This window comes from Melanotaenia boesemani, chromosome 7 (assembly GCF_017639745.1).
Source record: "Melanotaenia boesemani isolate fMelBoe1 chromosome 7, fMelBoe1.pri, whole genome shotgun sequence".
Classification (NCBI taxonomy): domain Eukaryota; kingdom Metazoa; phylum Chordata; class Actinopteri; order Atheriniformes; family Melanotaeniidae; genus Melanotaenia; species Melanotaenia boesemani.
The window spans coordinates 18623208-18636672 of NC_055688.1; the positions used below are offsets into that span (position 1 = coordinate 18623208).

Below are 13465 nucleotides of genomic sequence, written 5' to 3' on the forward strand. Positions count from 1 at the left end.
GATGGGAGAGACAAAGCCTTCTCCAGCACATCCCCAAGATTCTCACTGGTGTTCAGGTCTGGATTCTGTGGCGTTGTCACATGTTCCCTTAACAACTCGTTCACAATTTGAGCCCGATGAATCCTTGCGTTGTCAGTGAAATCAGGGAAGAAAAAGTCCACTGATAGAATAACCCGCTCATTTGGTATATTCAGGTAGTCAGTCTTGGGGGCCTGCGCCATGTCCACCCGCCCCTGACCTATGTCCGCCCAGCTGCCAATCTTGGCCTGCTGGGGCCTGTTCCCCATGGCAGCAGGGGGGCTCTGGCTGGGGACTTCCTTTGCAGCTTCCTGGGCAGATGTGTGGTCATCTTTGTAGTGTGGTGGCTGGGATTTGTGCTCCGAAATTGCTGCTAATCACCCAGGTCTTGAGGACCACTTGCTTTCGATCTGGTGTATCTTTATCTCCTCTTTCTTTTCTCTACTCTTTTTCATTTCTGTTCATTCTTTATCCTTTATTTTTTTTTGTTTTTTATTTTTTTTGTTTTTTTTTTCAGGTCCAGCACCATTATGTAAATTCAATAATAAAGAATTATTCAAAATAAATAAATGAAATGGGAATTAAAAAACAAACAAAAAAAGTAAGATTATCAAGAGGAGCCTTATACACATAAAGCTCCCCTTAGCAAAGCAAATTTGTGTGACACAACACAGCAGCCAGACCGTCATTCTGCAACTACCATGCTGGACGGGACAAGTTTAAAAAGAAAAACAAAAAGCTGTTTTCTCTGCTCAATGCATGTCATTGATTTGACCCCTCTTAAACAGACTGACATCTTTTCCACAACCACGGGGATTTGTCTTTCCACATGATTGTTTAAGAAATAAAAAGCTGCTCATTTCATCAGTTCGGGTTACGTAACTTCCTTGCAACTGAAAGATAACTGCCCATGGAGTGAGTATTTAATAGGAGGCTCCTACCTATTTGCTTAGTTAAATCCAGGTGGCGACAGGTTTTTTGGCCAGGTATTTCTTGAAGATGTGAATAGAAGAGTTTGTGTCTGTTTTTGGTTCATTCATTAAAAGACACTTCCAGTCCCGACTGCTTTTTATTGCACATGAAAGCTTGCTGTTGTCTCATCTACTGTGAGTTTGTATTGCATTTGTTTAATTTTTCCCCCTCTACAGTCTTTTCCTGCCTGCAGCCAGGTAGATTTATCTAGACAGACTGGATAAACGGACCACTGTAGGCACAACCTTCAGCAATGCAGCCTCAAAGACGCTGGTTCTCATCTACAATAATGACAGTTTTGTTTCTATAGATGGATGGAGAAATAAGGTGTATATGAAAAAGTTGTTTTGTGTTTGAGGATGAGATGAGACTCAGGCCACAGGCATGAGTCTGGATGCTACGTTTGTTGTACAGGCAATTTTTATTTTATTTTTATTTTTTGTAGGTGCACTTGTAATGAAGGCCTTTTGGCACCTAAATATTCTAATGCTGTAATTGTACTGAAGATAAGCTTGCATTTCGGGCATTTATTTAATCAGTGAATGTCCTACATGATGGATCATGTCTCTCTAGCTGTCTCTCTGTAATACTGTAGCAAGTGGAAAATTATTACAGCAGCATCAACAACAGATAGCCAGTGCAGCACCAGATGAAGTGGTATCATATTGCCACCAAAGTTAAATTTGGTTAAACCCTTTTGGCAGAATGGAGCAGATATTATGTTGTTAGAGCAGCATGCATTGATGGATTGGTTCCTTTCAAATAAATGAGAGGGCTAATTTATCCAGAGAAAACTTAAATTGAATTAGAACGCTAGGGAGTGTTCAAATTGGGAAGTTTCTGCATACTTCAAACCCCTTTGAGGCACATTTTTGATTTTGGGTATAGAAATTAAACAGATGTGACAAAAAGAGACTAATTCATTTATACCAGGACTAATACAAATGTAGAAAGTATAATAAATAAAAACAGGACCAAGTATTACATCCAGTTATCCACTCATCATTCAAGTTGTTGGGTAGGTGGAATAACGGACAGAGCAGCTTGGGGACCCGGCCTGAGGGTGTCATAGGGTGTGGACAAGGCCAAACTGATGGGAGCAATAAGACTCAAATCATCTAAGAGGAAGAGGCAGAGGGGCCAACTGCAGCTCAGCCGGGAAGCAATCTCCACAAAACATTATTGATCTGCAGGCCAGACCTCAGGACAGTTGACTGTAAGGAATCTGACCCACATGTGACGGGGAAGGTGGCATCCATTGTATCTCTGGAGAAAATATCGATTGGGCGCTCTGCTCTATTAATAGCTGCTGTTGAATTTTCTGCTTCTCAACTTTAAGAGGATCAGTTTCCTGAAGTTGTGCTGTTTATGTGCAGTCAGTTTTTAAACATCGACCCGATGGTGAATATTGAGTAGCAGATGTTTAACACTGTAGCTACCAGAAAATTTGTTCAGTAAAGAACTGAAAAGAGTTCCTGTGGTTATGAAGAATTTAGAAAGCTATGAAACTGGATAGCAGGATGTCTTAAGTTTTTTTTTCCCCTGTCCTTGGTTCAGTGCCACAAGAATGTATTATTATTTAAGATTGATAGGGATGCATGGTTTCAATTAGCTGTAGATACATTTTTGTGATTATGACAATAACAAAGTTACTGACCACACGGTGTCTGCGGTATGGTGAGTAAAATCGCAGAAATGGTGTGAACTGAATCGGCAGGAAAAGCATCTGATTTCAACATTTCTGAAAGAGAGGAAAAAATCTTAACATCCACTAGTGTTCACCATGTAGTTCCCCAGCCTTCAGTGTTTTTCTTGTACATCTAACCTATAAGTAGAAGCAGATGTATAGCTGTAGAGTTCCTCCTTCCTTTCTTTGCAAACATGGTTTTTATTACCCAAGATGGTATATTTGTGTTACTGTTCTCATACTCTTGGCTTGATCTGAAGCTTACACTCATAAAACCTATCATGTGTGGCTTGTAAGTTCTTAAAGTGTTTATTTAACATTTTCTCTATGAAATAGGAGGTATTTGTAACATTTTATGTAATAATGTTGCACTAAAGTTGAAGTAAATGGTCATTTAGCAGCTTTAAGACAGATTAAAAATAAAAACTGGCCTATCATTTTAAATGAAATACTTTAAAGATTACACTGTAACTCATAGATATAGCTTATCCTGGATATCCATACATTCCATTTTTGTTTCTTAATCAAAATTAACATTTTGCAGAAAAACAAAATCGCAGAAGTTTTTCTCCTCACTGTTTTAAGTGTGACAGATGGCTACATTTAATCTTTTTTCTCTTTTAAGTAGTCTTGTCATTTCTTTTGCTGCTGTCACAAACAATCTAACATGATGCAGGAAAAAAGGAAAACAGCAGTGTTTGCAAAATCATTATAAGACTGGGATGGAGCGCCTCAGCATTTTTTAACAGCACCTAAGCAAAATGAACTGCAAATAAAATGTGCTGACATGCGTTTTCCTGTCATTTCTGGTCACTCGGCTTCTGTCCCTTAGTTACAGAGAAGCAATTCAGCTCTGACGTCTTTCTCAAGTCTAGAAGGTCGGGTTTGTTTTTTGTTTATTTTATTTTAATATTTTTTTAATATCCTTGTTTGTTTTTTTTTTGGGGGGGGGGGGGGGGGGTGTTATTTGATATAGTATGTTTTTGGTTTTTTAATATTGCAATAAAAGTTTCAGCTTTTCCTATCAACCTTTTGTTGTTCTTTGACTAGTTTACTCTTATAATGTAAGTAACATTAATCAGTGCTCATGTTGTCCCTTTAAAAGTAGTTGTAGAATTTCAGAAATTACACAATTTGAGCAGCTTCCAGTTGAGGAAGTCAACAGCAGTTCAACAATGTGCAACCTAATAAATGAAGAAAGGAAATGCATGAATTCTTTCTCATCTGTGTTGTTTATTATCGGACATTTACACACTGACTGCAGCATAGTGAAGAAAATGATTACTATTTCCCAAAACTGCCAAAATGGGACAACAGTCCATTAAAAACCTTAAACATTACTACCATCTAAGCTTATTGAGGCTTTACATTTGCTAACAGTACTGGCTTGTGTTTCACAAAGAACTTCCCATTTATAAGTTTATCCAAGCTTAAAATGTTTATTTTGATTTGTCTAAACAACAACTACACAAGGGCCAAATACTAGCGTAGCATCTCAGGCAGGTAACGGTAATAACAGATAATCTGTTATCTTTGGTTTTCATTGCTTGTCAATACCACAAAAACATGTAAAATTGATGAGTATTTAACTTGTCTACCACCATTTCATCACCGGAAAAATATTTATCGTTTTATGTATTTGCAACGTTATCAGAATTTATTTAGATGCACACAGTTTTGGATGAATGCACACACATGTTAAACACTGAGAATAGGTAAGGAGCATCCAGGGGCAGACAAGTGTTCAGTGAATAAACAAGCGTCCTTTTGTCTGTTCCAACCTACTCGCCCTCATCTCTTCCCCACAGCCACCTCAAACCCACCACCACTGTACACACAGAGAAATATGTGAAAACTGGGTACCATACCTCATTACCTACCTACTCAAACAGTGCTTCTTGTATGACGTGGTGCTCATGCGTCTGCTCGCCTGGATTAACATCTGGATATACATTAGATGACAGTCAGGGTGGGACATAAAGCATTGTCCCTCTCTGCTGACTGCACAGGAGCTGTGCTGGGTTGGTGCCAGAGGTTTTTAGCTGCATGTAGGCAGACATCGTAGAGAGGCGAAGACTTCCGGGTATAGTTTGTAAGGAAAAAATATAAAGTCATAGTTGTATAGTTATTGAAATAACTATATATTTTTCTGTGTTTGTGGACATGTTTGCCCATTCTAAGCTAGATACTGTTAATCTGGTGATTTGTAATGGGAAGCTGAGTGTTGATATGTTAGAGAACGATGCTGGAGTATCAATTTACAGACGCTGATTCCTCCTTTAGATGTCATGAAATCAGGAGATTGAGTAACTTTTACAAACAGGAATGAGTTTTTCTTCTTATCCTGCAGGTTTGCAGCAGCAAAAAAATGTTGCTGTAAAAGAGATGAAGTTGAAGGCATTTATATGAAAATGCAAAGAGGCTGACTCTTGGCAGAGACTGAGAGAAGGAGCCACTGGTAAGGTTCCAGGTGGAATGGCTAGCTCGCCTCATTAGAGAAAATTATCCCGCATGCCTCATGGCCATTGCGTGTCTTTCCTTCAACCTCCCACCCACCGCAAGTGACGGAAGGAAAAGGGGATGAGGAGAGTGGGGGCTGACTTTAATAGCTAGGAGCTTCACACAATCAGATGTCAGAGTTTTGTTTGTTTTTTTTTTATTCTTATGTTTTATCTGCATGACGTGATTGACAGGCTGCTCAAAATATAATTACTTTAAACAAACCTTCAGGGTATAGACTGTTTGACATCAAAAGAACGTGATCAAGATGAACAAGTGGCAGAAAAGAATCTGGCCGGCTATATATACGCATACACACTTGTGCAAATAAACTGTATAAGGAAGATGCATTGGTATGAGATGATTGTGAATTTCAGTGTTTCGACATGATGGAAAATAGAAAGAAAAGCTCATAGACAAGCACGGTGAAACTGATCAGACAGATGCGTGGCCATGTGTGGGTGGACCCAGCCCCGGGTTTCTTTTGTTGTTCTTCTTCAAGAGGAGCCTTTTGCTCTCTTCCTCTCTGTGGAGTTTCTACTGAGGTAGACAGAACCTATCCTACCTCTCTCTCTCAATGAGAGCACAGAAAATTGGCTTGCAGTATAGCTGTTGTCTTAAGGAGATTGTTAGGCAAAGTCATAGCTTATCCAGTCTTGCTTTTATTGATTAGTGTTATCTGCTGATTATTATCTTTAATAGGTTGTAGTTTTGCCTTAAAAAAAATGTATTTTTCATTTCCAGCTTTTGGATTATATTTGACAGATTAAACACTGGATTAATAAAAAGATTATGTAATCCAACGAAGACCAATCTTTTTATAGCTCATTACTTTAAATGCTGTACAGTACACTCAGTGAGAGGTTCAGTCCAGAAGCTGCCAGTTAGACAAATTATATAATAAGAACCAAGGAAGTCTTTGTAAATGCAACAGTTTTGTGCAGCAGTTCATCTATTATATGTCCAAAAGATATATAGAGAAGTGGTTATGTGCCAATATCACATTTTCTTTTGCACCTTTAGATATATAGATATGGCTCTAAACGTGGCTGAACTATGATTTTAAGTACCTCTGTCAGCCACTGCTCCCTTTAGTGTTATGTGGCGAGTAAATAATAAAAGACTGTTTTACTCTGGATATAAGTGGTAATGTAGCCCATTGTTTAGTGGCAGCAGCTGCTAACTAACCTCATTCTACCAATCGTCTGTATTGTAAATGGAATTCCAGTATTGATTTTAAAATCTTATTGATCCAATGCAACACAACTGTTTTGTGTTTCTCTCACTGTAATGGTGAGAAAGCGATAGGTGGTGACAGGCAACAAATGACCCAGTCCAAATTAAACCCAGGACATTGCTATTACATGTAACCAATATTACTTACAAGAGCCATGTTGTCATTTTAGTTACTTTAAAAAGAAAAGCAAACTATAAAAGAAAATTGGTAATTAAGGTTTATTCATGTTCTGTTTGTGGTCAGCATTTCAACTTTGAACTTATTTGTTTAAGAAATAATTTCTAAAACAACTTTTTGACTGTTTTTACCCTTCTTTGCCTTAAGGTGGCAACAGCAACGTGTCAGCATTACAAGGCTGAGGTCCTGCATTTTGCACGGCCCTACTATAATCACACCATGGCTTTAAAAACATGTTTAAATCTTCAAACATGGACCTGTCGTTCAGAATCTGGCACAGAAATGGTATCATCAGTATAAAAGAGCGATGCAGCAATGCTATTTTTCATCCTTTACATATTTAAACCCACCTTTCTGAAACTGAGTGTGTGTCTTTGCTGTTATAAGAATGTAGTAATCTGTTTACTCAACAATGCTGACACTAGTGACTGAAATTTACCAATGGTGTCAATACCAGAGAAAACTGAAAAGAGACTAAATAAAAAAAAAAATGCAGCTGCATGAGATGAAACACAAGTTTCACCTTGAACTTTAAAACATGTCAGAACACAAATCTAGCACTTAAATTCTAACCGTAAGCATGTAGAAAACTGCATGTTCATCTGTGTCCACTGATAGCATACATTATAATGAGCTGCACTGCAGGAGGAAGTTAATAGTGTCTTGTCTGTGATGAAACATATCTTTCAGCAATTTTGGGGGGAAAAGGAGATGCGAGAATTCTGATGAAGCTGGAAATGCTTTGGAAGAAGTAAATAATCTGCTTTATTACACACAGCTCTGCTACACACTTGCTTCAGGTCTCAGCCTTTTAATGGCTGGAGATGAATATGCAGCAAACGCTCATACCCGCACACACCAACAGTCTCCAGTTGGAAAATGAGCAGCACTGCAGTGAAATAGAACCCTGATGTAACCAGATCATTCTCTCCATGTGCACTGAAATCTAGTTTGCTTTGCATCAACATAAAAGCTTATGAGCATAAATCTTTTTTGTAACGCTTAAACAGCAGTCAGACAGTAGAGTTTGATTTTCAGAAGTATGCCCTCCCAAGATATATTTACAGTATTTTCTTTTAGCAACCTCAAACAACACTGAATTTGGCTTTGGTTTATACCTCTGTTCAGTTCCCCCTGTTCTTTTCTATGCAAAGACTTTTACATTCAGGTTAGCTGTCACAGTCCTCGATCTGTTGTTTTTAATCTTCACTCCTGCTCTCCGTCTTTCTTTTAACATGCAGAAGAACTCATCAATCGCCTGGCAACAAGGGTGCTTATCACCCAATTCCTCTCACTCTGGACTCCTGGTGAGAAACTGATGGCAACATCATGAGTAGATCCATTTTCCTTTAATATAACTAGCTATGCTCATTTCCCCCCCCCCTCTTCCTTTTAGGACTCTGTTTTCTTTTGTCTGTATGACTTCAATTTTTCTCATCCTTCAATTTTGTCCTCCGGCCAGTTTTATCAGTCTAACATATTTATTATGGCCCTTGCTGCTCCAGGGTCCAATTCTGTTTCTTTGATAATGTACATCTTTCTTTAGTCTCCCGCACTTTGTGTCATTTAATTCATCATTTTTTTTCTTTTACAGTGTATTTAAAGGAAATCAGTTCAGAGCAAATGTTTCACTATCCATCTTGCTCCACTTAATGCGATGTACTGAAGAAAAGTCAAATATTTTTCTCTGCTTGATTTATTGCTATAAAGATCCAAACAATGAGAGTCTACACATTGTTTTTGCTGGGTTCTTTTGGAGGACATTATTACATTTAATATAAATATTAAATTACATATATAAAATCAATACAAGGTCAAATGTTTCCATGAAATTTGGAAAATGTTTTTTGGGGAAAATAATTGTAGGTGTGTTGCACATTTAAAAAATCTTATTCTAAATGTGTTGTAAGTCTTGTTCACATGAGCAGATTGGTCATGTTCAGTAGTGGTACACTTCATTTAAAACACTTCTACATGTGACATTAAGCATGTCAAAGTGGCAGACTGGTAATTACGGCTGTCACGTGAAATAATTGCTTTATGCTTGTGGATCAGAAGTACAACACATCAGAAAGCGCACAGCTAAGATCCACAATACTAAAATGATAAATCATTAACCTAAAACAATTTATATCGTATCATAGAAGCATGATTCTTTGTAATGTTCTAGGGGTTAAATCAAACATTTAACCAAAGAATTACACAGAATTAAGGTTTAGAATGAAAGAGTGTTTTGAACATCTGTGTTGCAAGTAATTTCTAATGAAGCTATGTTGGAAATCAGTATTGTAAAGAAATATATAATTCCTATAGTTATTTAATAATACTATCCACAAGCATTATACCCCAAAAAAACGAATCATTTAGGTGAGAGAATTTCCAAATAAAAAGTAATTTCTTTAAGTACTTTCCATAAGTTTCAGGTGGCAACTGGTTATTTAACCCGGACAGATGCAGTAAGTAGTGTCTCATGTCTCCCTTGTAAGAACACACATCCTGTGGTCATGGAAAAACAGCTTCTCTGTTTCAGAAGGCTCAAAGAAGAGAGGAAAGTGTCTGCATTGAAAATAAAAACCCCTAGAGAGATTGACTAAGCCACTAAAATAACTTTTAAATGATTGTGATCAAGATCATACAATGTTTGGTCAAATGAAATCATCAAAACTCAACAGTAGGACTTAAAGTGTGGCTTAAAGGGCTATACCTGTCATTCCACTCCCTGCTGTTCAAACCTGCGGTGGCAGCATTATGATATGGGGTTGCTTCAGTTGGTCTGGTCTTGGTTTAGCAATGTTATATAGCCAAACCATGAGGTCAGTTGACAACCTGAATATGCTGAATAAATAAGCACTTTCTTACAACAGTAGATGATTCTTACCTGATCCCTCAAGGCTAAGAGGGCAACATAAGGATTCATTTGACTCAAATAGGGAAGATATCCACTCATGCACTGGCCACAAGAGTCTAGATTTTAACCCTACAGAGAATTTTGACCGGCTCTCCCTTCATCAATACAATAGCATGACATAATAGTAATGCTAATAAAAATGGAAACAAATGTGGTGACTTGCGTAACTTTATTCAAACAGTGCTGTAGAAAATTGAGCTGTATTTAAAGCTAAAGATGGTCCTACAGAATATTCCGGTTTGTGACACAGGCAGTGTATCAAGCCATGTAATGTGTTTTGAAATATTAAACACTGAGTCCACATCTTTTGCTTGCTGCCACTGAACCTTCCAACTGAGTTGACAGAATCTCATTTACATATTTACAAACAAGCTAAAGAAGCTATTTGAATATCCACCTTTTGACATGAGTGTTGCTTCTTATTTATGCATGTTTTCTTTATTATTCTTTGTCTAAGTCAGCAAATACCACCTTCTGTGAAATAGTTTTAACTCATGCGTCAGAATGATTTTGTCACACACTAAGCATATTGCAGTGTGAATCTAATCTCTAGTGAAGGATTTGTTTTAGAGAGCAGCACTCTCGCATGTTCATACACAGGTGCATAAGCATTAAACATCCTGTGGCATAATTGTCAACTTCAAATCCTCTGCAGGTGACGTGGAGGCTCATGGTGGAGGGTAGCATCCTAATTTCCATTTCAAAAAGTTCCATACGGCACCACAAGTGTACATAACGTGCATGTGGTAGCATTGGATAATATTACTGTGTTTGTGTGTAGGTGTGAAAGTGTCTCCCCAGCCTGCAGTCTCAATCAATATTGCAGATAAATCTTCTCAGTTATGTAGGTTTTTGACCCATCTACATTATCTGTAGGTTCATCGTTCAAACAGCAGGGGTGACGGAGAAAGAGTGACTCAGTGAAACTTCTTAAAATATGCATGTTGTTTAAGAGATGATTTATTCATGAATGCCTGTGTATTCCATTATGTGTGGGCTGCGGGTGTGTCACTGATGTTGACAGAAGAATCTCAAACGGAATAAGCACACAATGTGAAATGCAGCTTAAAAGATTTTGAATGGGCTGCGGTGATATCAGACCAAAGTTCAGTTTGGGGGAGAATCCCTTGTTTAAAATGTCTCTGTCCGCGTTATGTCTCTCCTAGGAAAGAATTGCTATTTGACCTCATTCATATTTCTCTCCTGCCTCCAGATTTTGACCCAAACCTTAGCATGATGGCTGGAATTACCCCCATGAACCCGATGATGCCCGGCCTCGGTATGGTGCCTCCGCCCGTCTCCCAGGACGTACCAGTTGTAAAGGAGATCATCCACTGCAAGAGCTGCACCCTGTTTCCCCCCAACCCCAGTAAGATACGATGTCATACTAATCCTACACAGCCTTCTCACACAACCTTTGACATTTGAACACCTGTTGAAATTTGAGTGTGAAATATATAGATATGTACTTGTATAAAAGTTTAGTTTATTTTTCATAAAACACTCAATTTAGTTCTAAGCCTTTTAAGCTGTTCCCAGCAGATGTGCTCAGTCTTTATTAAATGCAAGAAAAGCATCACCCTGTGTGGTTTGTATGAGTGATTCATCTCAAAGTTGGCTTGAAGCTACCCATTTGGTGGGTGTTATGTCACAGACTTATATTAAAGTTTAGTTTTAGTTTAGTTTGTTTTTACTAAAATCTGTGAAGAATTTCTAGGGTCACTGTGTAATTTGAATGCAGGTGTGCTGCAACAGCTTGTTTATATTTATCTCACCACCACCTGCCAATTATTGAGATTGAAGAAATAAGAGCTGTGAGGCCCTTTGATTGATCCCACTTTTGCTTCTCAGATTTCCATCTGCAGAAAAGTTTCTGCATGGGGACTTTTTTTTTTTTTTAATCAAACCAACATTGCGTTTTACCTTCAAGGTGATCTAAAACAAAACCACAGTTACCTTTGGGACTTTAAAATTCTTTTACAAAACAAAACATACACTCAAGTGTTCTGTAAGGCATTTTTTTTTCAGATATCATTCTGCATGTTCATCCCTGCGGCACTGTGTACACTGTCACAGCAAGGTGCAGGAAAAAACTACTTAAAGTTTAACAAACTGTTAAAAAGCACTTATATACCTCAAGGCAAAGGGATCAGTCTTTTTCCCACAACTTTAAATCATGTAATAACTAAAATATTTTTGTTTGTCACATGTACTTTAATATGTGTGCATGATTGGGTAAGAGACATAATGACTTAAAAACACTGAAGCTCTTATCTTTTGTCTAACGTTCCATCTTCCCTCATATAAAAATCCTGAAGTTAGGTATTTTCAGTGGACTGGAAAACAATTTTGAAGTAATTCCTCAAAAATTATATGTATTAACTCATAAAAAAATTGCTCTAATATAATTGTGGTGTTTCACTGTGACCATGAGAGTTATGTTGTCAAAGTCTCCAGCTCATTTTACTGTCTCTTTAGACAAATTTGTCCAAAAGGGAGTTCAAAGCAATTCATAGACATCCATGTGTGTTTGTCGGGCTAAGCTGTGGTTTGTCACTTAAACGTAGAACTTTATCAAAATTTCAGCTTGGTTTAAAACTCCCTCTTATTTGCTTTGAAAGGAGCCAAGAGCTAAAAAACAAAACAAAAAAAATGACATAAGACAGCAAGAACAATAGCAGTTAAAAAATGTTATGAATTAAACATTGAGTAATCAATGCAAATAGGACATTTTAGAAACAGAATCTTTGGATTTAGTTGCCAGATTCACAGTGATGCACAAAGATGTCATTAGAAGTTGAGGTAATGTCACTGTGTGCTAAGTATTTGCTGCTCACATTTGAATTTTTAAGCATTACAGCATGGACGTTTTAATTGGCTGTCAGCTTTCCCCCCACTCTAATCTATTGTTGTTATATTGGCCATTAAAAATTCACCATCTGTCGACTTTAATTCAAGCCAGTGCTTTCCTCAAAGAGACACCAGAAGAGTCCTGAAAAATGCTGTAAGGATCATATGTCCCATCTAGAATGAAATGTCTGCTGACCTCTGCAGCCAGTGCAAAGCTGCTTCTACAGAAAGAGGATGAAAAGACTGTTTGAAGACTGTGCTGGATAGCTTTTAGGTAGAAAGAAATTTGTTTAAAGTTTACAGTCTCAATGGTTAGATTTGTTAGCACGATCCTTAAGCAAGAAGCTATACATGTAATTAAAAAAAAGCAGAATGTGGCTGTTTTGTGAGCTTGGTTTCTGAGATTATTAGGCAAGGTTTATTTGTATAGCACATTTCGTGTACAAGACTAAACTTCTTTACATAAAACATTAAAAGCATTATAGCCGAGTGCAGCGGGAACATTAACCTTAAAATTTTAAAAACTTTAAAACTCAGATTTATAGTTATCTATACACACACAAAGTAGCCCCTGTCTCTTAAATAGGACTCAAACCAATTAATTGCAGTGCCAGAAAGTCCATCCCAGTTTTTCAGCCGGTCTAGTAAGATTTTATGCTCGATCGTGTCAAATGCAGCACTGAGATCCAGTAGTACCAGAACTGAAATGTTCCCGCTATCTGTGCTCAAGCAGATGTCATTAAAGACCTTAACTAGAGCATCTCAGTGCTGTGGTGTGGCTGAAAACCTGACTAGTAGGCAACAAAACAGTTATTTAGTGTCAGGATGTTGTGTAGCTGTTGAAATACAGATTTTTTTATAATCTTACTAAGAAAAGGGAGGTTTGATATCAGCTTGTAGCTGCTCATGAGCGAAGAGTCTAAGTATTTTTTTTTCACTAGTGGCTTGATGACGGCTGTTTTTAGGGTCTGAGGGAAGAAACCTGAAAGCAGAGACGTGTTTACAATCTGTAAAATATCTAAGACCATGCATCCTGAAAAACCCTGTTGGCAGGGCATCAAGACAGCAAGTGATAGTTTTCAGATGGCCAATGATCTCATCCAGGTTTTTAGGCCTG

At 37.7% G+C, this 13465-nt stretch overlaps 1 protein-coding gene across 6 annotated transcripts in view; it reads left to right on the top strand.

The window, feature by feature from the left end:
- The window catches only part of enox2 (ecto-NOX disulfide-thiol exchanger 2), a 185107-nt gene that overhangs the window by 131415 nt on the left and 40227 nt on the right, over positions 1 to 13465 (top strand). For all 6 annotated transcript variants that reach the window (XM_041989987.1, XM_041989990.1, XM_041989986.1 and 3 more), the window contains one exon: positions 10712 to 10867. In XM_041989987.1, coding sequence (XP_041845921.1) covers positions 10712 to 10867 — 156 coding nt within the window. The remainder of the gene's footprint in view (positions 1 to 10711; positions 10868 to 13465) is intronic.